General features: G+C 37.2%; 1 protein-coding gene across 2 annotated transcripts in view; it reads right to left on the bottom strand.

The window, feature by feature from the left end:
- Window positions 1-2418: 2418 nt before the first annotated feature.
- Window positions 2419-23935, bottom strand: part of VEGFC (vascular endothelial growth factor C) — a 64901-nt gene continuing 43384 nt past the window's right edge. Inside the window, exons 2-7 of one of the 2 annotated variants that reach the window (XM_053941917.1) lie at window positions 18801-19014; window positions 16634-16824; window positions 9929-10080; window positions 7219-7328; window positions 6654-6984; window positions 2419-2922 (exon numbers count right to left, since the gene is read on the bottom strand). In XM_053941917.1, the coding sequence (XP_053797892.1) occupies window positions 2808-2922; window positions 6654-6984; window positions 7219-7328; window positions 9929-10080; window positions 16634-16824; window positions 18801-18954 (1053 nt within the window). In that variant the 5' untranslated portion in view covers window positions 18955-19014 and the 3' untranslated portion in view covers window positions 2419-2807. Of the gene's footprint in view, window positions 2923-6653; window positions 6985-7218; window positions 7329-9928; window positions 10081-16633; window positions 16825-18800; window positions 19084-23935 lie in introns of those variants that run through there. The other variant, XM_053941916.1, reaches the window with a different exon arrangement.

Below are 23935 nucleotides of genomic sequence, written 5' to 3'. Positions count from 1 at the left end.
CCTACTAAGCTACTTTATGTAATAAACGCAAGGAAGACCTGCTCTACAGATTATTTCATGACAGTATGGAGATAAATGGAATCACATCACATAGAATCTGGAGAGTCTATCCACTAGTAATGATAATAATTCTGATGTTTGTGTTATGTATAATGCATTTTTACAAAAATATGCTCATGGAAAGTAGAACTGGAGATTCTGATTATAAGAAAACATTACCAACTGTTTGTATGTATTATTCTATGCATCTACATAATTTTGTGAATGGTTAACTATTCACTTTGCTCAGACAAACCTGATTTTGTGGTAACTTTTACAAGTCAGGAATTTGCTCTCTATAAATCTTATTTTACTTAGATTGGCATAATTTATGCCCAGAAGTTTCAATACTTGGAAAGTTAAGAACAAGACAAAATGTGCATTTAGGAAAGTAATTAATATTGAACACTAGTGTTTGTGATAAAGTTGAAGCTCCTTGTTCATTGGGCTTGTTTCTGAACTTCCTGCCTTCCCTTCCCTATTCAGACGGGTTTTACCATTTTTGAGTGTGGTATGCTCACTGAGTAGAAATGCAAGTACCTGCTTAGCCACAATGGGTTCATTTAAAAAAATTTGGACATTTGATCATTGCTCAGTTTAGTAGGGTTTGTTTTTTTTTATTTGTATAGTGTTTTAACATGCACTTATTATAATCTCTGTGGAATTACTTGATGGAATGTAGATTTTGTTCTGCCTACACTTGTGCCCTTCTGCTTTATAACTGGAAGTACATTCTTGATCTGTTAGTTAGATACCTGCTTACTTGGGCTCTGTTCCTGGTGCCAATTTGGTTTGTCTTTCTTTGCACTGCCTCTCTTCTGTATTGGGCTGGGACAGAAATTTAAAATCTTCACCTACAGTGAGGTTTTTTCCCCTCATGTCTTTATAAAAGGGTAGTGGTTTCGGTTCACCAATACAAGTCACAGCAGTGATCCAATTTGTTATTTAATTGTTTCTTAAGGTGTTTTAGGCTCCCTTCAAGCAGGTAACTTACAGAAGTGGATGCTTGATTTTTTTTGAATACTGAATTAAATTTTATCATTAACCTCTAGCTATTATGTCGACATTGCCAATTTAGACACTGATGATTTGCGTGACTACTAATCCTACTGATGGGAAGTGTGAGTTGTTATAACCGCTAAAGTTGTACATCAATGTAAAATCATCATCCACGTTTCTACCTGCATTTGATAGCTGAAGCAATATAGTGATAAAGACATTGTTCAGTATTTGCATGCCTAAACTCCACCCTATTATCCTATTAGGATAATAAATAGCTGGTCTCCTAGGAAGAATACTGAGCATAGCAAGCAGACAGTGAAAAGCGTGAAGTCTCAAAGTATCTCTCATCCTATTACACTGCCTCAACACACAATGGGGACTGAGTAATTAAAACTCAGTTTTAAGAGCTATGAAATACAAAGAATCTGGAAAAGCAACCCCTCATGGACAGCGTTCTAGACTATAATACTATTTCATCAATAACTTTTAGAACAGCTGCTTAGACCCAGTAGAATTATTTTTAGAGATCTGACCACTCCTGACACAAAAATCTTGCTTTGCAGTTTTGCTTGTTCCACTCTGCACCCAACAAAGTTTCCGTAAGTAAAAAAATTTCCTTCCAACTTCTGATATATTTTAATTTTGAAGAGATTGCCCTTCCCATGCAAGTTAAAAATCTTACCTTGTTTTAAAATTGTAGATGTTTGATTTCATATTTTCTGAAAGAGACTTTTTTAATGTCGAGACTGTGTCAATCCACAGCAGACTGGTATAAGTCCTTTCATGTCCCCATTGGAATATATTTTTTCCCCTTCAAAATGTATTTGCATCTGTATATGTTGATCAAGAGATCTGATTGACTATGTAAGGGTAAAACTCATCAAAGCATTTTGAAAAATTTAGCTGTAAAATTTACAATGTAGCCTGTAACACTAAATAAAAACAATCTTGGTATTTCTGCTTTCATGCCAATAACCTTGAAGAGACATCATTTTATAATTTTCCTTGGGAATGACACCAAGAAATAAAATAGTAGATGACTATATTGGAATGTGAGTTGTTGCTGCTGTGCTTTAAACATAGTCCTTATGGCAATGTACAGAATCTCCGATGTCCTCCTTGTTATTAATTGTGCCTTCTTTGTTATTTTCATTCTAGAGACAGAAATACCACTGGCTTAAAAAACCCTCAGTATAACTCTATTGCAAATGGCAAACACAACAGGTACAAGAAAATGTCTGCAGCCTTCCTTCATAAAAGTGCTTTCTCCTTACTGCTTCTTTCCCTGTTAAGAATCCAGAAAATAGAGCTGAATCTGAGTTCCTTTTTAGGCAGATGATTAAACATTCTCACCATTATATATAATACGATTTCCATTTTATTTTAAACATACTTTGCATGATATAAAAATATTGATCACAGTGAGCTTTAACAATTGTTACTGCTATAAACAGAAATGCTGCACGATGGTTTTAGTGGAAATAAATTATATAGTCATTATCTCTTAAAAAAAAAATCACAAGAAGGAGAACCTAGGCTGTTTGGTCATTGACAGAAAATAAGTCCTTATTGAGTTCTTTACAAAACGTGAACCCCAGTTGTTTTCTACATTTGCTTTCCACATCTTCAGAAAAGCACGAGTCTATCTCTGAAAGCCCCACAGGGTCTCTGGTGAACATTTAATTCCAAATATTAGCAAAGTTTCTGTTGCTCTTTTGTTCTAATGGAAAAATGTACACCAACTGTAGCAAGTAGTGCTCTCTTGGCTAATTCATAAGTGGTCTTTTCCAATATGTAGGTACACAGCGGCACACTTCTTCACTGAAGTAAAACCCAGCGTCGCAGCGCTTCATCCGCACTGTACACGGAGGTCTGTAACAACTGAAGAAAGAGGAAAAAAGTGGGCATTAATATAACATGATCATTTATATTTAACTGGAGCAGAAACCTGTGTGCCTTCACATTGCCCTCTCTCAACAGAATATTTAATTCCTACAAATATATATATTTTAACTTATGTTCTTGCAACAATTTTAGTTGAACTATTCTTCACAAAAGACAATGAAACAATAATGAATGATACTGAAATTATTCTATTGCAACAGATACATACAGTTTTTTTTGTATCACACTGCTGATAAAAAAGTGTGATAAATGCTGGTTGTAGTTGCATTCTAATCTTGAGTAGTATTTTTTAAAGTTTTAGTTTGAAAATAGGATATATTTCTGTATTCAGATTGGTTTGTTATAACCTACTGCATGCTGCAAACTGGAAGTGGTAATCCAGAATTAGATGATAACCAAATCTATCACCCTCCTACCTAGGACTGTTTCTCATCTTATTGACTACTTCAATAAGCCTGAGAGAGGTCTGTCTACATATGTTACACTGTGACTCTGATCTTGAAAATGAGAACATACTTCCTTTCAAGCTGCAAATTCCCACAGCCAGTCTCTGAGCCAGTGGGAATATAACTGCATTCATATTGCATCTGTGTGCATTCTGAAGAAAAATCAGAGCCTATTTGTCATGTTTCTGATAAATCTTAATGGAGAAAGAACAAAATTAGTGTCTAACCAATTAAAATAAGTTTAACAGAAATAAAGCATTGAACAACAAATCTCATCTCCCTGTGCAGCAGCAGAAGTTTTCCTCACCAACTCCTTGACTGAAAAATAGAACTTATACAAAGATATTATCTCTGGTTGTCCCTGAACCCTTCCTTTTCCTATTTAATTTTTCTATTAAAACAAGAACTTGACCCAAAATAACCTTACAATAACAATGCTAAATACTTTCTGGTGTATAGTGGAGACAAAGTACAAGTCTGTGATTTTTTCAGACACTGGCAATGAGTCAAAAGACAAAAGTATATGTCTTGAATTTCAGCACAGTTATACTTAAAACTTGTACTTAAATAATGTATGCATGTTTGTGAAACACTGATATTATGATCTATTATGATAACTCTTTCTTACATATATACAGCACGCTAAATTGTTCAGTGTGACTCTCCTCTTCCCTAGGTAATTCTTGTTTCAGGCTTGCGGCTACTATTATTGTTGTTGCAAATAAGTTAGTATGTTGTGTGCTTGTTCTGGATACTAAATTACTACTTTGCAATAATTTGTTTAGGACATGAGTTGTGCACTACAGTTACATGAATTCACAACATCCAGTTCAACCATGGCTATGAGGAAAGCGATAAGGAATGAGGAAGACTGCAAATGGGACATTTATTAACTAGTCACATCATGTTCAGTGTTTTCATTGTCATTTATCACAGATTAGTTCACCACTGTGGTCTCTGTAATTAAGGGAGTAACATTACTTTGTGCCACTTAATAGATATTTGAAATCAGTGTAGCAGCTCATGGGAATCTCTCAAACCCCTACTGATCTATTCCCCCAAAAATTTGGAAACAGTGGTAAAAGGCAACAAAAAGGTTTGTGAAAGGATCTAATATTGTAAGTGAACAAGCAAACCAGCAGTAGGTCTGTTCTGCGAAAAAGGTACTCCACAGAGATGCAGTGGATGAAACACTGCACTCACTTTTTTTGCTGTCTCTGCCATGAAAGTTCAGACCATTTAATGTACTGAATGATAGTAAAATGAAATAAACTAAGAAGAAAAAGAGGCAAAACCAAACTCTTCCACACACCTATGTCTGTACACAATGAAAAGCAGTCATGCAAGCATCAAGCATGAGGAGTTCACTTTGTTTAGGGATTCATGCCTCCTTGTGAACTTCAACTTACAGCTAGGAGTGCTATATAGCACCTCTCCCATGTGAGTTTGTGTCTAGCACCAGTCAAGGTCAGGTTACTTCAGTCTTATCCTTATTTAGGTTATTTCAACAGAGCAAGAAAGTCCCTCTCCTCTAAAGTGCTTAGCAGAAGAAGTTCCTAGTTAATATGGCCCAGCCAAAACTGACCAAAATAAATTTTAGAGGTGGTAGCACAGGGTGAATAGCAGCAGAGTCATTGTAACGACATAAATGTGGTTTCCTTAGGAAACTGCTGAACAATAGACCAGGTCTTTCAAGAGATTTGGTCTGAATGCTGTTTACTGAGTGGTTCCATGTGACAGAGGTCTGTTTCAATGAGGACAATCTGAGCATGCTGGAGCTAAGATAGATGTTTAGTCACTATTCATAGTGCTGGGCAAAGCAGCAGCAACTTTCTCTTTATGGTCGATTATTGTGAATCTTTGCTGTGCAGAATTCCCAGAATGTCACTGTGGGCAGTCTAACAACTCCACAGATGAACCAAAAGGAAATGCTACTTCTTGGGCAGATAAACAGCATAATCACCTTAAAAAGCAGTATGCTGAGAGCTTTTTTTCTCTTCCCATCCTGTGCTTTGTAGATGATTTTGTATTCCTTTCATCTGAAGCAGGGTGTAACTAGTAGAGGCAGGGGCATTTTAGCTACAGTGCATAAAAATATTAATGCTTCAAAATCAAAAGCTACAAGCACTACTTGTAGGACAGGGAGCTGTCTAGGACATGACTACAGGATTATGCTTATGTCTAGGGCTCACAGGTCTAGCACAAAGTTAAACAGAGTGGTACTTCTATTTATTTTTAATAAATTTGTATCATTCCTATATTTTATATTTTTATTATATAAATTAAATTGTATAATTGATGCTGGGATCTTTCAGAGATAAAAAGGATGTTGCAGGATTTTCATTCATTTTAGAGACAGCTTGTGCTGGACAGAGCCAAAATGTGAGAAACCTATTCTAAGTCTTTTCTGAAGGAGATTGTTCCCCCTAACAGTGCTAACATCTACAGGACTATTGGTTCTAGAGGTATAAAGTAACAACATATATAAACCTTTCTCCACAACACAGCAGAGAAAGGCTGAACCTAATTTCCTCCCTCAAATATTAAGTCTTTAAATCAAAGAGATATTGAAATCAACAACAGATATTTATTATGGCATTTCTTAGCTTCTTAAGTGCCTGACTTCTCCAATTGTGAATGTTCTTTTTAAAGTGTAGGTGGTTTATATTTGTAGCACTGCGGAAAGTGAAACCTATAGTGCAAAGGCTTTATAATGTGTAAAGCTTATGTAACCAGGCTGGTTTCTTTTCCTCTGCAAACATAAAATTGAATTATAGAGAAGAAATAATTTCTGATGTTTCTAACAACTCTTCTACATCACTTAAAAGGCCAACTATTGCTAAACAAGTAATACCAGTTAATAATCTTTTCCCTCATTTTAGAGACTTCAACACAAGTGTCACTACTTATATTTGACATCTTTTCTTTATGAAGATGAACAAATGTATATATATATAGCAATATATTTATTCCAACTAATTACATTCTTTAATTTCTTACATTTCATCAGAAAAAAAAAGGAAAAGGAAGAAAAGTTCCAAAAGCAGTCCAAGAGCACTAGAAACTAAATATGCTTTAGAATACTTATTATGCCTAGCAGCTTCCTCTTAGAGATTATAGAAGTCATAGAAGATAAAACTGAACTGACAACAATCTTACTGTTCACTTAAGACTACAGAGCAATTCAACAAGTCAGCTACTGTCACAACCCAAAATTTTAGGCCTTGAACACCAAAAAATAAATAAAAACTGTGGTTTTACCTGCATGTCTGGTGATGGAACCTTTTTCCTTTCAAGAAGCATTTATTGGGAGATTCTATACATTCACAGATGCATTTTGCAGGATTTAGCGGCTGATGTCTAGGACAGGTCTTTCTGCATACACACTGGCACTTTTCTTCATCAAATTCCTTATTGGGCCCGCAGGATGCAGGGATAAGTTTGTTTTTGCACATGCACTGACACGATGATCTGTCTAATTCTTTGTGAGGTCCACAGCTCGAGGGCCGCACGCCTCCTTTGCAGACACACTGACAGGTTTCTTCATCCAGCTCCTTGTTCGGTCCACAGATATGGAATCCTTCAGATGTGTCTGGAAGAGCAGCAGAGAAGTCCCACTAGTACCAGAATTTTGTGTCTACTCTCTCACCTATTTTTATCTGAAGAAATGAGCAAATCCATACCTTTTATGTTATTTCAAAAACAAGCATATGTCAAAAGACAGGCAACAACCAATAGTAGCACCCATACAGAAAAAGATACAAAATAATTACTACAACTTCTTGTCTTTAGAACAACATTTGATGCTTTAAGGGAAAGTGCCTACCAGAATCTCCAAGGTGAGAAGAGAAACCAAAATCATGCTGTGACAAACATCTGCAAATTTGATTATTCCAAATATGATTTTTCGGACAAGTCTTGTTTGCCACATGACACCTGCAAAATTAAAAATGCTGTTGATTTACTACCATAAGAACTCAAGGAGAAAAAAAAAAATTTATCTGTTGATTGCTTTAGTTTCTCACCATTGCAAATATCTTTCTAAGAGTGTCAGCCCATTAATAATTTTATTTTTTATTCCTGTCAAATCTGCTACTAAAGGTTCTCCCCACTAGAGAGATTTTCAACCATTTGTTGAAGAAGCCTTCTCATATTTCAAGTTTTAGCTCCAACTTCTAGAAGCTGGTATTTGTATTTTGCTGATGTTGTTTTGAAACAGACCTAACCTTAGAACATAAGCCTCATACAGACAAGTATAAAAATTCTTTTGCATGCCAAATACTGCATGGTAACAGGCATCATTTTCCATATAGTTTTTTGAAGTACAAAATTATTTCAAATTTAAGATGTCAAAAGGCAACAATAATAGTTTTGGAATTAATTCTGTAGGCAAAACTTCAAAAAATAAAATCAGTTTATCAGATTCTGTTCCACTTTATGTGAAAGTTATGTGCCATTAGCTGACACTTTCTCATCAGTCACTCATTCTGGCCTATACAATTGGACTTTCAGCAGTGACGTCTCTTCACTTTAAAAATAAAGACAATAAACAAGTTAACACTTTAGTCCTCTTTTCCTGCTACAGTTTGCAGCCAAGGTAGTGGTACCAAAGAAAGCAAGGAATCCAAACAGCAGCTGTTGCCTTTTTAAAGAATAAGTGCACTGAGCTGTCTGGTGAATCACTGATAGAATATTTATGTGTATTATCTCATCTTCACGGCTTGCAATTTCTTTATCACCACAGCTGACATTACATCTTTGAACAAGTCAAGCCTAACTTCATGTATCCGGGCTGTGTAATTTATTCATTGTTTCTGTAGTATTTCTAAAATCCTACTAATCTTTTAAGACAACACCTATATTACACATGTGATGCACTTTTCATTCCCCTGAGCACCATTACACACACATTCAAAAATGCAGGTGCTGGGATATTCTTCTGTGATGATCATTCAAGCAAACCACTCCCCTTCAACACATTAAATCACTCCACTTGTAAAGACTGCTGTGGTTTAACATCACCCTGCTTCACCTCATGTTTTATCAAACTAGTGCTTCCTGATTTTATCCCAATAATGATCTCACTCTTGCAGCCTCACTTGGCTCCTTTAGCCTGCCTTCCAATTCCGCTTGAGAAATAGTATGGATAACCTACAGACATTGTATTCTGTTAAAAAGACCCAAACCAAACCAACCAAATCAAACCAAACAACAACAAAAAACCAAACCCTCCTGCCTGTTTTATTGCACAAAGCCACAGATTACAAACTTAAATACATTAAGTAACAGTAGAGAAGACCTTTATATATTCTGATCTAGTACTATGTTGTCTTACCTCTGTTGAAGCGTGATTTCTTAGTCATAGGACAAACAGCTACCTGTGAGTGCTGGTCCAAGTCTGGTATCTGTACTCTCACCTCCCTCAACTACAAGTAGCTGTTTCCTGGCTAAAATAAACTCTTGCACAGGTCATTACAACTGCTCTGAACTTAGAAACCTGGAGAGAGTCAACATAATTTGATTTTCTTACTGACTCTTGGGTTTGGTTTTTTGAATAATCTGTTAATTATGTAATTAAACTAATTATTAATAGATTTATTTCCAAGACACTGTTTATGATCCATGTTTTGATGAACAAATTAAATAACAAACTCAAATAGAATATAATCTATGTTTAGGAACATGTCAGAAAACATCCAGACTTAAACAGATTGAAAACACTGAGGAAAATGCTTAACACCTCTGAGAAATTTGTTCTACTCACTCACCTTATTAAGAATGTCAATTTATTCCAGTTTGGCTTCTAGTTATTGACTCTTCCTCAAAGCAACTCTTAGTCTATTATGTATTTTTGACCTCCTAAATATTTATACATTATAAAATCATCACTCGAACCTCTAAATTAAGGAAGGAGATCTTCAAGTGTTTTAATAACTTAAATTCAGTTTCTGGTGCCAGATTGTTCTGTGACATTTTTCATTCAAAATCACACACACAAAAAAATCAATATGCTACTTCTATGGAATGCCAATTAACCCTTTATTTCACCTTCCATTCTATTTTATATGCACCTGTGGCACACGAAGATGCAAAAAAAGATTTGTAAGTTAAAGATTCCCTAAAAACAAGCCTTTAAAAAAAGCATTTAAAATATGAAAATATAGATTGAGAGATAAATGTTGTCTCCTAATTATTTACAAAGATACTTTTAGCTTTTCTTTTAAAAATAAATTGATTTTGCTGATGTTTTATTTAAGCCTCAATTGGACTGCAGCTCTTTCATCCAGCAAATCCCACACATGCTATTCTTCAGTTTTAAATCCTCTTATTCTAGTTTATGTACTGGGTAGAAAGGTGATGTTAATTTAGTAAAATTGCCTTTGTTAAAAATAATGGCAGCTCCCTTGCAGAATGCATTCTGCTACTACCATGCATAGTTTGCCTATCCTAACTATGAAAACTTCCCAGCAGTATTTTAAATCTAAATTATATAGGCTTGTTCATAATGTGAAAGGAAAGATAAGCCTCATACTTACTGAGTTTGTGCTGCTGGCAAGGAACGTCTTATGATGGAGTGGACTTGTCTGTACACATCCAGCTTGGACATGCACCGGCAGGATGTGTGGTTGGCGAAACTGACGGTGACGGGCTTGGGGCCGTGGGACAGTGGCACCGTGATCTCAAACAGCTACAAAAGGCAAAGGAAACCAAAAAACTTCTGATGTAGATCCAGCTAAAACTGGATCTACAGGACATACGAAAAACCTATCACAAATTTAAGTTCAGATTTTTTTTTGTTGTCTTCCAGCATTCAATTATATTGCTAAATAATTATTATGTGCAAAATGAATGTAATAGCTATGGTGTGACAATTAACATTTTTAGTGTTAAACCCTGTTACTTGTCAGTTTGCTTACTACAACATTTAATATACTAGAGGAAAATGTTCAAAGAACTCATTTTTCTAGAGGAGATGACTTCAAATTGGCAGCATTCTAAAAAAATCCAAAATGAAACATTTGGAAGGTGCTTTGAAAAGCTGAAGAATAACATAAAGAAGACAGTAAGTTAGCACCTAATACATCAGTTGCACAATTAAAAAAGCTTATGTAAAACAGCAGTATAGTGGACTAATTTTTAGCTGAGATGTATTTGCAATGCTCTTTAAAAATCTGTCACTTCAGAGTATGTCATATACGCAGCATGCAAATGCAATCAGAATACTGGTAATTTTAAATGCTTCAAATTATAAAATACGCTATTAAGGGACTCATTCACCTGCTAAGAAAGCTGATTCTTAGAAGATGTATATGAATTGATGAGCAGAACAAAGAGTATGAACTTAATTACACATGAAGAAGAATCTTGTTTTTTCTGTTCTCTCATGACAATATGACCTTGCTTTTCTGAAGCTGGAATAAAAAGAGAACTGATAAATCTTAGAAAATGGAATAAGCATGAGTCTGTGAATGGACCTAACTGCAGCTGGAAAACAACCACATATTCTTCCTGTATTCTTGCAGTAGATCAATTTTCCATGCTGCAAAGCATAGCAGACTCCACACCACTAGAGATGGCAGCATAGGACAACTGTTACATTTCCAAAGGACCTAAAAGAGGTAGGTCCCTGCCTAACTGTCCTATTCAGCTTCAGGAGATTCACATTTCACAAAACCAGCTGAGCTGTATCAGTCATGGTAATGGAAATGGAAATGATGGTTAACATGAATTAATCTTAATTTACATTTATCCTTCCACTAAAGGTGTGAAAGGTATCAGTTATGAGATGAATATTGCTAACAACTATTCCCATCAACACTTCAGTGGTGCAGTGAGAAAAAAGTCTAGTTAAAAAACATAAAGGTAGACTAGATTCCTTGACCTCCTCAAATTGCCTTCAGTTTGTTCAAATAAATCCTCTTAATAGTAATGTATTTTACCTCACCCAAGAGTTGCTACTGTTTATTCAGTGAAACTATTTAAGTGAATAAAATCTCAAGATTCATCACTTATGTTCGAATCTTCATCTAAGTAAAACATTTCAGATTATGTAAAACCTGACCATAAACAATGCGTTATGGTTTTGATAACATCTACAATTTTTTTTTTTTTTTGCTCTCCTTCCTCATCCAACAGAACAATAAGCTCAACATTTGCTGTCACTGTAGGGCATGTCTGGTAACATCTAACAGCCAAATGTCAATACATAGAAAGGGTATTTCTATTAAAAATGCCTTATAACATCTATGTATGAGAATGGTTCTCAATTCTTTTTCTGGCACCACTGTTGGCTGTGGCTACTATTGCTGCTACCCACATGGCCCAAATGGGTAATTCTTCTTGGAGACCAAATGGCTTATATTTCTGTTTGATCCCTCATTCTCTAAAATATTGGATTTACCGCATTCTTAGAAGCCCAAATCTTCTCTTCCTTTCCAGCTTTAAATTATGACAAAAAACCAGACTAATTCACTCTAAAGGGAAAAGGTCCTTCAGGTACCAATGCCTAAAGACAGATATTCAGTACCAAAGACTAAAACAAATGAGCTTCAGTCCCCAGAAGAACATAAGATCTGATAGCAGTAGGGATTAGAGAAGTCTTTCAAAAGTGGAGAGCTTTTATTGCTCTGAAAAATGTTAGTAGTTATAATAAATAAAACAACAATTTATGAGTATTGCTCCAGTCAGAGGCAAATAAAAGAAAAAAATAGACTCAACTTGCCCATGCTGTCCTGTACCTTTTTTGCCACCAACACTGCATTGTCAGTAAACCAGTGGAAAGCAACAACAGAAGCAATGAGGGATTGTATTAATCAAGAGTAATATATATAACAAAAACAAACAAACAAACCCAAAACCCCCTCCAGATAATCACAAAGCTCTGTCCTCCTCCAGAAAAGCTGCTAATTGTAAACATAAATCAGTTACACATTGTTAATCTCAGAGTACAGCACATACTAACAGAAGCTCTGTGTAATTGAAGAACAATTGAAAGCCATTAATAATTAATGCATTTAATAAGAATTCAACACCTGCCATTCAGCCAGTCTAAGGCTGTTTTACCACAGAAAGCCAGATGGCAGGTCTTCCAGTCTTTCACACCATTTCTAGGGTTTCTCTTCCAAGTACTGTCCACAGCCTAGAACTTAATATGATTTTAAACTTACAAAAAAAGAAAAAAAGAAAAAAATCTAACAGAAGATGGGAATCTCTGAATGTATTGACAAAAAGCGCTATCAGAATTCCTGAAAAAGCAATTTTCCATATATTCCTTCTCACTGATTTTTAGAAACATAGAATGGTTTGGTTTGGAAAGGACCTTAGAGATCATCTAATTAGAACCCCTCTGCCATGGGGAGGGACACCTTTCACTAGACCAGGTTACTCAAAGCTCCAAAAGGTGTAATTTTGATCCATGGCCTTGATAGCTGCTTCTTTACACTAAAAGGACTTCATAGCATACTTACCAGAAAAACTGAGGGTTTTTATACAAAGCATTTCTTTGCTTCAGTGGCTAAATTAATTTATTCAGCACTATCATCATATGTGCCAATATCCATTGTATCACCACACATAAAATTATTAATATGCTCACTGACTTCTGAAATATATCAAAACTGTTATTGTGTGGGAAGGCCATAATTCTAGATATTTTTCAAATACAGGATTTTATGTATGTTTTTTTCCCAAGATTTACGTTAACTACCTCATGTTCTTCTGATGGCCTGTGGTTTATTTTGGCAAGTTTCCCTTAAATTGATTGAGTCTAAGTTTCCACCACTTGTGATCTTTGCACTTTCTAAAGTGTCAGTAAGGCCAGCCAAATATAACCAGTGTAACACAGTACAATGTGTCTACAGAGATTTTTAAACTAAGGACATAAGACTGATTTCAAAACTAAACATCTCTATATTGAAAAGAATGAAAATAAACTATTTGAGAAATGGCATATCGTCATTATTTTACTGTCGAACTTTCTTGAAAAACTATTTCAAGGTTTATGTGGGATACAAAACCAGGTATTTGACATAATAAAGTCATATTTATTTAATATGGTCGGGTTCCTTATTCTATCTTTTTCTATTTTAATCCCTTTCTTTTCCCAGAAATATTAACAAAAACCATTTGGAACTTATATATCCTCCACTAGTAAAAGTGGAGGATATATATCACTATATCACTACAATAGTTAGTCTAACAGAAAAATGCATGGGAAAAGGTAGAAATGCTAATGTTGAAAACAACAGAATATTCTTGTGGCATATCTGAATTGTGAAAAAGAACACCGCATACATCCAAAACTGGGCAAACAATTTCACACTGTTAACTTGTTTCCTGTGAGAAAATCTCCTCTAAATCTAATTTTGATCTGCTTGGATAGATGTTTTCCCTTGAGGGACTATAACTGTAACCATGAAACAAGATGATTTAGGACCTTTACAACAAGTGATCTGAAAAATGCCAAGAAAAAATGTCCTTCCTGACAGCCAAGAGGGAGAATGGGACGAAACAGCTCTTTGACATCTGCCCCCTGCTTCCCTTCAACCTATAAGCAAGTGCCTGTAGGTGGGGCATAAAAAAGTGCTGCCGAGGGACAGGCTATAACTGCACCAGGTAGTTCCACAATCTTTGTAAGCATTGTTGAATTATTTGTGCCATGGAAACAGAGAACAGCTGTTTGATAACAAATTTGAGAAAAAAAAGCAAACAACCACACCACACAATGAAAACCCAACCAGTCATATTTCCCACTGATCCCTACTAGACAAGCCACCACTTACAAACTGGGCTACTGCAGGCAGGAGAGGACCTGCTGCAGTTTGTGAATTAGCCTAGGGAGTCTTCAAATATTGTCACATATCTTGTACCGTATCTTAATTAAGAAGTTGTCTCATATCTCTATCCTGGTTGTATAAACATCTCTTAGCAACTACAAAAACAGGGTTTGGGAAAAAGTGATATTAAAGAAAGCAGAATATGTTTCTACTTTTCTCTCAATAAAGTTAAGTAGCTAGAAAGGAGGAATGCAGCCTGAACTAGAAAACTATTGACCTTGCTCTGGACCACCACTGTGTTCCACAAGGTAATCTGGGAACATCTGACCTGATCCATTCTTCTGGAAATCAATTATTTGCCCCCTATAAAAATAATTTCTGTGCTTTATTTTTAATTAATTTCGATGAAAGCTGATATAATCTTTCTTTATATTTTAATGTCTGGAACCAATGCTAGTGCTTGCCCTCACAGTAAGAACTCCAGCTAAAAATTAATTTCCCATTAAGCACTTTTTCTGCAGGGTGAACAGTATGAAGTTATCTTACAGAGCTTATGCATAAAAAATAAAGCTAAAAAATGGTGAATTATGAGAAAACTATTAGTACTCATTTCTTTCAGGAAATAAGAAAAATTGTGGCAAAAACAGATGTGTAGGGTACCTGAATTCCACAGAAGGTCTTGAATCCAATACTTTTTTTCTTCCTAATTCTCATCTGATATGGTTTATACTGTAGTCACATAATTTTAGAAAATTTGAGATGGTGACAGATGAAGATATAGAGCTATAGGTCTGATTCTTTATTAAGATTTCTTTTAAAACTGCATTCTGTCAAGGACCAGATAAAACTGGAAATCAGAAGCAAGACAGAAAACTCATAGATACAATTGCTTGCTTTTACAGGATAAGTAAGAAAACAAAACAGTATTATTGCCTCTTCTTTCTAATAAGACCTTTAAGTTTTTCCTTTTCAGAGTCTCTCAAATCTTTAAGTACTCCTATGTCATATCATCACCAATAGCACCAAGAATTTCAAAACAAAACTCAGTGCTAAACATTTTCTCCTGGGGAAAAAACTACTTCACTCAACAGATGTGAACAGTAAGATGAAGAGAAAGATATGATTTAGCCCAAACTGACATAGCTCAAAAACTAGGAAATCTGTGTTATGTGATCAGCTCTCTCTTTGATGAGATAATCCTTTATTTTGGTAAGCTAAACTTTACCAATGCGTGAAAAAAAAAAAAAAAAAGTCCCACTTCTTGGGTTTTAAAATGAAAATTGTATTTGCATCTTTCAAGCAAGTGGAATTGAGACAATGGTTTCTCCTAATAATGAGAAAAACACTAAGGCTTGAAGAAAGTCAATGTTGTTTTTTCCTCATTTAAACTATTTGAGCTACATTACTCCTGTGCTGCATGGTTGTCTACCAGTAGCCTAAATTTAGGATTGAAAATTCTTGGAAGTATATACCATTTCAGACAGACAGATTTGGTGAGAAACGAGGGCAGAAGGTGCACTCTACAAAATTAATGGGTTTTACTGTTTTCTTTATGTTCCCTTTTCCTAATTCCCCCCAGAACAGGCTCAGAGCACTATTTGATAAAGGAGTGACATTTCTAAGGGCTTCAATTTTATAACTGGCTATGCACTTTTTTGCCTTCATTATAAATACATACTGCATCTTCAAATAGATGAATCCTCTTGAAAAAGGAAGCAAGATTTACACTAAAAAGTGAAAAAGCCTACAACCAACAAAACCTCTACCAAATACTATAATAACAGGAAAATGCCCTAGGAAATGCTCTTAAGTATGACTATTGTTACATAATTTTTGAGGGAAATGTTGAAAGATAATTGTGATAATTCCTGTATCTACTTAGAATAATGTAGTACGTGCTACTTTAAAGGCAACTCACAGGCTCAGTGCACGATCTCTGCACACTCCTACCTGATCACTAACCCTGAACTTGAAGAACAAAACCTGCACATATACTGGAACAAGATGCATTACAACAAAACAAATAGGCACATAATGCTAATATATCTTAAAATAGCAAAACAACCTTCCTAAAAGGCTTTATTTGAAACATGTATCTTGCCTGCACATGTCCTGCAGCAGTCTACACTAATAAAATTCCATGCTAGTTTTCCATGGACTGCTTGCCCCATACAGACATAAGATAGAGGGAAAAAAAAAAATAAAGAGAATTAAGTTTCATGGATAATCTCAAAATTGAGAATGGGAAATTATCATTTATTTTTTTCCACTGAAAAATAAAAATATTTGGGGGAAAAGAGCATTAAACACGTTTTTTTCCAGGCAGTAGTGTCTTCAGTTGTTTTTCCTGTGTATTTTGGAATCGGCCATTTCCTTTGTCATAGTAGCAATAAGAAGGTTTAAAATATGCATAAACATTAATGTATTTGCAAGGAGTACATGAACTGAAAAAGCATGAGAACTCACTGTCTTGCTGATGTAGTTTGTGCTGATATTCATACACTGAAGTCCTTCACTATTGCAGCAACCTCCACATCTGTAGATGGATACACATGGGGGTTTAAAGAAGGTGTTTGTAGTTGCTCCAAACTCTTTTCCCACATCCACACACACTTCACGTGGCGTGCATTGAGTTTTTCTCCATTCAGTATCAATACCTGCCAAGTTACAAGGAATTTCATGTTATAAAGTAACTGTTTAAAATCAAAACTATCCTGCAGTAAATTAGGATTCCTTTTTAAACTTCCAAACCAGATTATGAAATTCTAGAGTCACAGCCTTCAGTCAGTGAAACACACATCTCTCTATGTTACCTTCTAGCTGACTTTTCTCCTTCACAGGGACAAGATACATCATCATGGAGCAGATGAAGAGTCACAGTGGAGCTAAAAGGGAACCCAACAGGATCATAGCCTAACTTGTGCTGGAAAGGGCCTTTAAAGGTCACCCGCCACCTAGTCCAACCCTCTTGTAATGAGGAAGGACATCTTCAAGCAGATCAAGTTGCTCAGAGCCCCATCCAAACTTGAATGACCTTGGATGTTTCCAGGGATGAGGCATCTACCACCCCACTGGGCAACATGTTCCAGTAATTCACCATCCTTATAGTAAACGTTTTCTTCCTTTTATCTAGTGTGAATCTACTTTCTTTAGTTTAAAATTATTACCCTTGTCCTACCACAACAGCACCTGCTAAAACATCTCTCCTCGTCTTTCTTATAGACCCCTTTAGGTTCTGGAAGGCTGCTGTAAGAACTCCTGGGAGTCTTCTCTTCTCCAGGCTGAGCAGCCCCAGCTCTCTCAGCCCATCTTCATAGGAGAGGTGCTCCAGCCCTCTGAACGTCCTCACAGCCCTCTTCTGGACCTGCTCCAACAAGTCCACATCATTCTTGTGTTGAGGGCCCCTGAGCTGGACACTGTGGACACAGTACTGCTGATGGGTCTCACTAGAGCAGAGGGAGGGGCAGAGTCACCTCCCTCAAACTGCTGGCCAGCAGCTAAAGCTGCACGTGTCCTTTCTTCACCTGGGGCAAGTCTCATCTTGAGTAAGGTCTGCACTTTAGTTCTGCACACTTCTGCAAAGTAATTTGAACCAGCCCCACACAGTACTTCATTTGGATATAATATATTAGAATTGTTAAATTTCATACACTTAATGTGAAATTAATTTAAATACACGTTTATTTTGTTAACTAAAAGGGTATAATTTAAAGCAAAAGCTCACCGTTTAGCCATTATGCACAGCATGTGATTTGATCTGATGGATGATTTTATGCCCAGATTATCCACACAAATTTGGGCAAAGACGTTGTATCATGTTATACAGCATATTACTAAATATAATCTTACACTAAACAGCCCCAAGACTTGCAGCTGTACAGGACCCTTTACTCCCTTTTGGCACTAGACTTCAACAAGCTATTTCAAGTTATTCAACAAAAATGGAAATTTTGCCTTATGCGTACTTTAAACTCTCCATTAAGGTACATGATTTCCAATATCATGTCAAAAAACCACAGCTTCTGCTATAAATCCTGCATTTCTTTGCCTACAAGCACTTGCTTAAACTGTAAGTTAACATATTTTCATCCAAACTATCTGAAACACTGAGAGGTATTCAAACACATTGGTTTGAAAACTTTTGCTTGTTTTAGCACAACATCATTATAACTATCCTCTCGTAACATGAAAAAGTTACAAGTGGATTATTTGGCGTTCCAAAGTCATAGTGCATAAGAGAAGAAAGCACTACCAGCCATGATGCAACTGCAGAAAATGAGAATAAACAGTTCAATGAGCCCAACTATTAGCATCCTCTTTGCTTTCTGCAAAATTGTTACAGCCTTTATGAAGTAGCATTCCTTATACTTGAAGACAAGCACTTCACTTTCTCTACTGAGCTGAGAAAGTACTTTTATACAATGGACATACATAAAATATGTCTGCAGAGTGATTTGTTTCATTATGAAAGGCTGACTATCAAAGATTTCACACTATAGAGAACACATCCTATCAAACTGCTGATGTTGGTTTACTGACGATGCTTAGCTTTTAAAGTGTTTTTGACACAACTGAAAAGCCTTCAGATTTTCATTTTTTGTGCATTGGAACGAGGATTGTGTGCTGTACTTACTTTTCAGGATCTCTGCATTATAGTGTGCGGCAGCAAATTTCAGGGAATCATCTGATCTTGTGTCAAAGCTGGAGTGCTCCCTGTTGTGTTGCCAACCTCCTCTCCTCAATTGACATTTGAATATTTTCCAGTATTCTGGGTAAAGAACTGTCATGAGTTCATCCACACTGGACACAGACCGCAACTGCTCTTCCAGGTCTTTGCTTCCAGGAGCCTGCCAAAGTAACATGCAAGATTAATTACTTTCCCTGGTACACAAGGTTTGCTGGAAACTAGCCTGAAAAGCAAGTCATACATTGTAAAATAAAGGGGTCCTCATTATAAAAACTGCTTCTGTCAGTCAATGCCAACATTACTACATTGACAAACAATGAAATGTTTTGCTTCTTCCACCACTTCTTTATCACCCTTGTAGATCAAAATATCTGTGTGAGAAAGGAGCTATAGAATTAAGCCTATACAAATACAGGTTGCAGATTATAAAAAAAAAAAAAAAAAGCATTTTTACCCTGGAAACATAAGTTTTTGTGATAAAATTCTGAATGCTTGACCCCCAAAATATTTAAATTATGTTCATGGTATTTAATATCATATACTCCGAAAGTAACACTACGTTTTTCCTGTTTAATCCCTTAGTCCTGGAAAATCAAAACACCCAGAAATGCAAAACAACTAAAAAAAAAGAAAACAAACCAAAAAACCAAACAAAACACCAAACCAAGAAACTAAATCATGTAATTTAGTACCTTTCTAGGGAAAATCTTAATAAGAAAATTCTATTATAAAGCACTAATTCCTAAATCAGTAGGACACAAGGACTTAGGTACCTTGAAGAATCTAAACCTCACACTCCCTTGCTGTTTCAGGAGTAGCCTCAAATCCTGTAATCTTGCTTTCTTATTCTCTGGCCTTTACATAAACTCATTGCAACTGTAGTTTTCTAAATGACTGAGACTGACATTCCAGTATATTGCTTATCAGATTCCTCTGTTTCTCTTAGATGAAACATACTGCATCAAAACACTGGTGCTTATCCCCTGCCCACCTTTCTCATCCATGGATTGCTGGCTTCCCAAAGGGAAGGGCAGTATGGAGAAAAAAGAGTATTGGAGAACCTTTAGCCACCTTCTCAGCCTACATGGCCCTTAGATGGCAGTATGAGACACAAAATACAGAGGTACACTAGTACAAAATGCATCAACTGGCTGGAGACTCTCTACAGTTTACTACAAAATTGTTGCTCTACTCAAAAAGCCTGTAGGAATGTAAAATGTCTAAATGCAGAAATGCAAAGCTATATGAACTGAAATTTATGATTTCTTATTCGACTCTGCCACTAACAAAAAATAAACTCTTTCATTCAGTGATGTTGAACATTACGTGAGTAAAACAGGCTAGCTCAGAGCTAGCCCAGCTGAATCAAAACTGCTCCTTGTCTCACAAACAACTACGAGGGTATAAAATGGAATATATGGTTTCATCTACTCCCTCATCTGGTGTCAAATACAGCAAAAACACCCCAGAATAAGGCAAATTCACAGACCTCATTTCTGTAAACACAGTTATATACAGAACTGTGAAGAGGATGAGGCACTGGATCAGGTCAGCCAGGGAAGTTGTAGATATCCAATCCCTGGAATTGTTCAAGGGCAGGCTGGATGTAGCTGTGAGAAACCTGGTGCATCAAAAGATACAGCTGTCCATGGCAGGGGACCTAGAGTTAAGATGATCTTTAAGGTCCCTTCCAAATCAGGTGATTCTGTGATTCTATTATTCTAATACTGAATATTTGATTATTCTAATCCTAATATTCGAACTGTAAATTTGTTTAATTTGACAAAGCGTTATGAAGTTCAAAAAATGTTTTCACTTAAGCCTCACTAACCAAAGTGTCCTTGCAGACAACTGTCCTGGAAGGTTTCAACAACCATAGCAATGCTATTGATTCAGGAATGTTCCCACGCAGGTCTTCATCTTTTGCTTGTCACTATACGAAGGGCCATCCCTGACCCAAGCCATGCATCAAGCAGTTTCCAAGAGTTTTGACACCAAATTTAATGGTAACACAGAGAATTTCACTTCCCATCACCCATGCTCTCCTTGCAGGATGTCACTCAGAGTCTCAATCAGTGGATCACAGACAAAAATCCAAGCTTAACAAACAGCTAATTTGGTGACTTGCTGCTTGCACCTCCTGAGAGGTGAGAAGTGCAGGGCTTGAGCAGCCTCACTCCTGCCAAACTGTTCCCTCAGGGTGCTGCAGCACATGGCCTTTGAGTAATGGGAAGCAAGTTGCTGCACCAGCACAATGCCAGCGTTGCAGATGCACATCTGCCACGTGATGGGAATACGCATGGCACAACGTGTATATCCTGTCACAAGGCTGGAAGCCAGGCTATTATGTAAAAGGCACAGGAATAAAACCTGTGGCCATCCAGTAGCTGATCCTAAGAAGTCCTAGCAGATCATGGAGGTAACATGGAAAGAGAATTCAACCAAAGCTTTGCCACCTTTGATGGATCCTTAAAAGCCTGTACAACCTACAGTTGATAAAACATTGTAGATGTTGCAGATATGCAAAATACAGGTCTAGAGCATCAGGAAGATAGGTAATGAAACTCAATATTACTTTGTTGATAAATCAGGCATGGAGCAGGAAAGTGAAATTGTTAGAAATAATGCATGCTGATTAATTCATCTTTGGTCAGGCAATCAAGTAGTGTCTTTTCAGCTGGACACAAAATTTTTTATACATGTATTAAATACGTATGAATAAAACTCAAAATATGAAGAAACTAATGGCTTTAATTAAGCATTGTATCAAATATAATGAAGTCTTATTTTACCCTGGATATTCCATGGGCTATAGTGCTATGTGCCTACAACCTGAGACATGACAGTCCTGGTTGTGTGTATAGATTAAGGAAGGAGAGGCTGGAGAGCAGCGCTCTGGAAAGGGACCTGGAGGTCCTGGTTGATGTCAAGTTGAGTCAGCAGTGCCCTGGCAGGCCAAACCTGTCCTGGGGGACATCAGGCACAGCATCACCAGCTGGGCAAGGGAGGGGATTGTCCTGCTCTGGGGCAGCCTCACCCTGAATATTGTGTGCAATTTTAGGCGCCTCAATATAAAAAAAAAAAAAAAAAAAAAAAAAAAAACAAAAAAAAAAAAAAAACAAGCAAAACCAAAACAAAAAAAAACAACTCAAGCTATTGGAGAGTGTCCAAAGAAGGACCACAATGCCACAATGTTGGTGAAGGGTCTGAAGTGATTGAGAACACTTGGTTTGTTCAGTTTAAAGGAGACTGAGGAGAGACATCATTGTGGTCTTCAACATCTTCACGAGGAGAAGCAGAGGGGCAGACATTGATCTCATCACAAAACCAGTGACAGAATTTCAGGATTTGAGGAAATGGCATGAAGCTGAGTTGGGGGAGGTTTAGTTTGGATCTCAGGGAAAGGTTCTTCACCCAGAGAGTGGCTGGACACTGGAACAGGCTCCCCAGGAAAGTGGTCACAGCGCTAAGCCTCTCTGAATTCAAAGGGTGTTTAGACAATGCTCCCAGGTACACGGTGTGACTCTTGGGGCTGCTGTGTGCAGAGCCAGGAGTTGTACTTCAGTGATCCTGATGGGTCCCTTCCAGCTTAGCTTATTCTATGATTCTCTGAGTACTCCCTTAATATAAACAAAAGGAAAACAATTACTGGAGCAGATACATAAAATTACTTTTAAAAATCAGCATGTCATGGTTTGACACTGGCGCAATGCTAGCATCTCTATGAAAATGCACCTTCCTTAAATAAATGCTGTGAGATGCTACCAGGAACAGAGCAGAGCAGGCCTAAGCTTAATTGCAAAGGAAAAAAAACTTTATTAAACTACTACTAATACAGAAAACACATAAACTAAATCTAGGATGAAGACTTTTTAGAGCACCTCTCTTTCTCTCAATTCTAAAGACACCTAGCTATGAAACATTACCCAGGATTCTTGATCAAATTACCACCCTTCAGGTAATCTATATTTAAACTATCAAGGGAGAGAGAAGTCTCTCTTGCACTACAGACCCCCCAGGAAACACAGCTGCCCCCCTGTGTTTCTTTGTCACACATGGCAACCGCCGGAAAAAAATTGCCAGTGTGACACTCTCTATTCTATGTCACAGTGCTCTCACCACCGTGCATGGACAGACTGCTCATAGGCTCTTTTAAAGATGCTTTGCCACGGACCCAAAGATACAACAGTTCAGTTTCTCATCCTGGGACTACAGTCCCCCCCATTTTCCCCTGGGGCCGAGGGGTCCAAACAGGACTCATCTTCTTTCTGAAGACAGAGGGTATCACCATTCCCTCTTCAGCTTTCTTCGTTTCTCGCCATTCCTGTGCTGTTAGTTGCTGAAGCAGGTCTCCCTGGGTCACCACTGCATCCCCCTAAAATGCAGTCTCTATTGCAGGAGATTTTAGTTCAGTCTATAGCTAACAAGAAAAGTCCAGCTAAAAGCTACTTCATCATCTCTTCTTACCTAAATATTTCTTTTTTTAACATCTCAGGTCCCAGACTATCTCTCTTCCACTACAAATCAAGGAGGAGTAATACTTTTAAAAAGCCCTCATTTCCTAGAAAGGGTTAAATGTTCAAACTCCTTGGACAGCTGATATCTCAGTCCGATGTTCCGCCTCTCACGCTGGGCATTCCCCCCCCTTCTCCTTCTCCTCTGCCGGCAAATTTCCAGGTGTTGCCAGGCTCTCTGTCTCTTTCCCTCTTGGAGGGGGGCAAAGGCGTCTCTACTTCTCTCCACCCTTCCGTCTACAAGAGCTAGCTAGGTTTCAGACCCTCAGCCCCCTCGGCCTACCTGGACAAGGCCGCGTGGCTTCCCCTCCCCCACCCAGCCTAAGGTTGGGCAGGGGAGAGTCTGCACTCTCTGATGACCGGAACCAAAAGAGACAGTTCCCCTGGGAGTTCTTGCTTTTAACCCCCTGTGTTCTCAGAGGCATGTCCATACTTTCAGTAGTCACTCCAGGTGCTAATATCCAAACCTGACCACTGACCTGCTAATATCACTCCAGGTGCTAATATCCAAACCTGACCACCCAGCCTAAGGTTGGGCAGGGGAGAGTCTGCACTCTCTGATGACCG

The sequence above is a fragment of the Vidua chalybeata genome, chromosome 4 (assembly GCF_026979565.1).
Source record: "Vidua chalybeata isolate OUT-0048 chromosome 4, bVidCha1 merged haplotype, whole genome shotgun sequence".
NCBI classification, from domain to species: Eukaryota; Metazoa; Chordata; class Aves; order Passeriformes; family Viduidae; genus Vidua; species Vidua chalybeata.
Note: the sequence above shows the minus strand (reverse complement) of the source record. Positions and strands in the feature narration are given on the sequence as shown.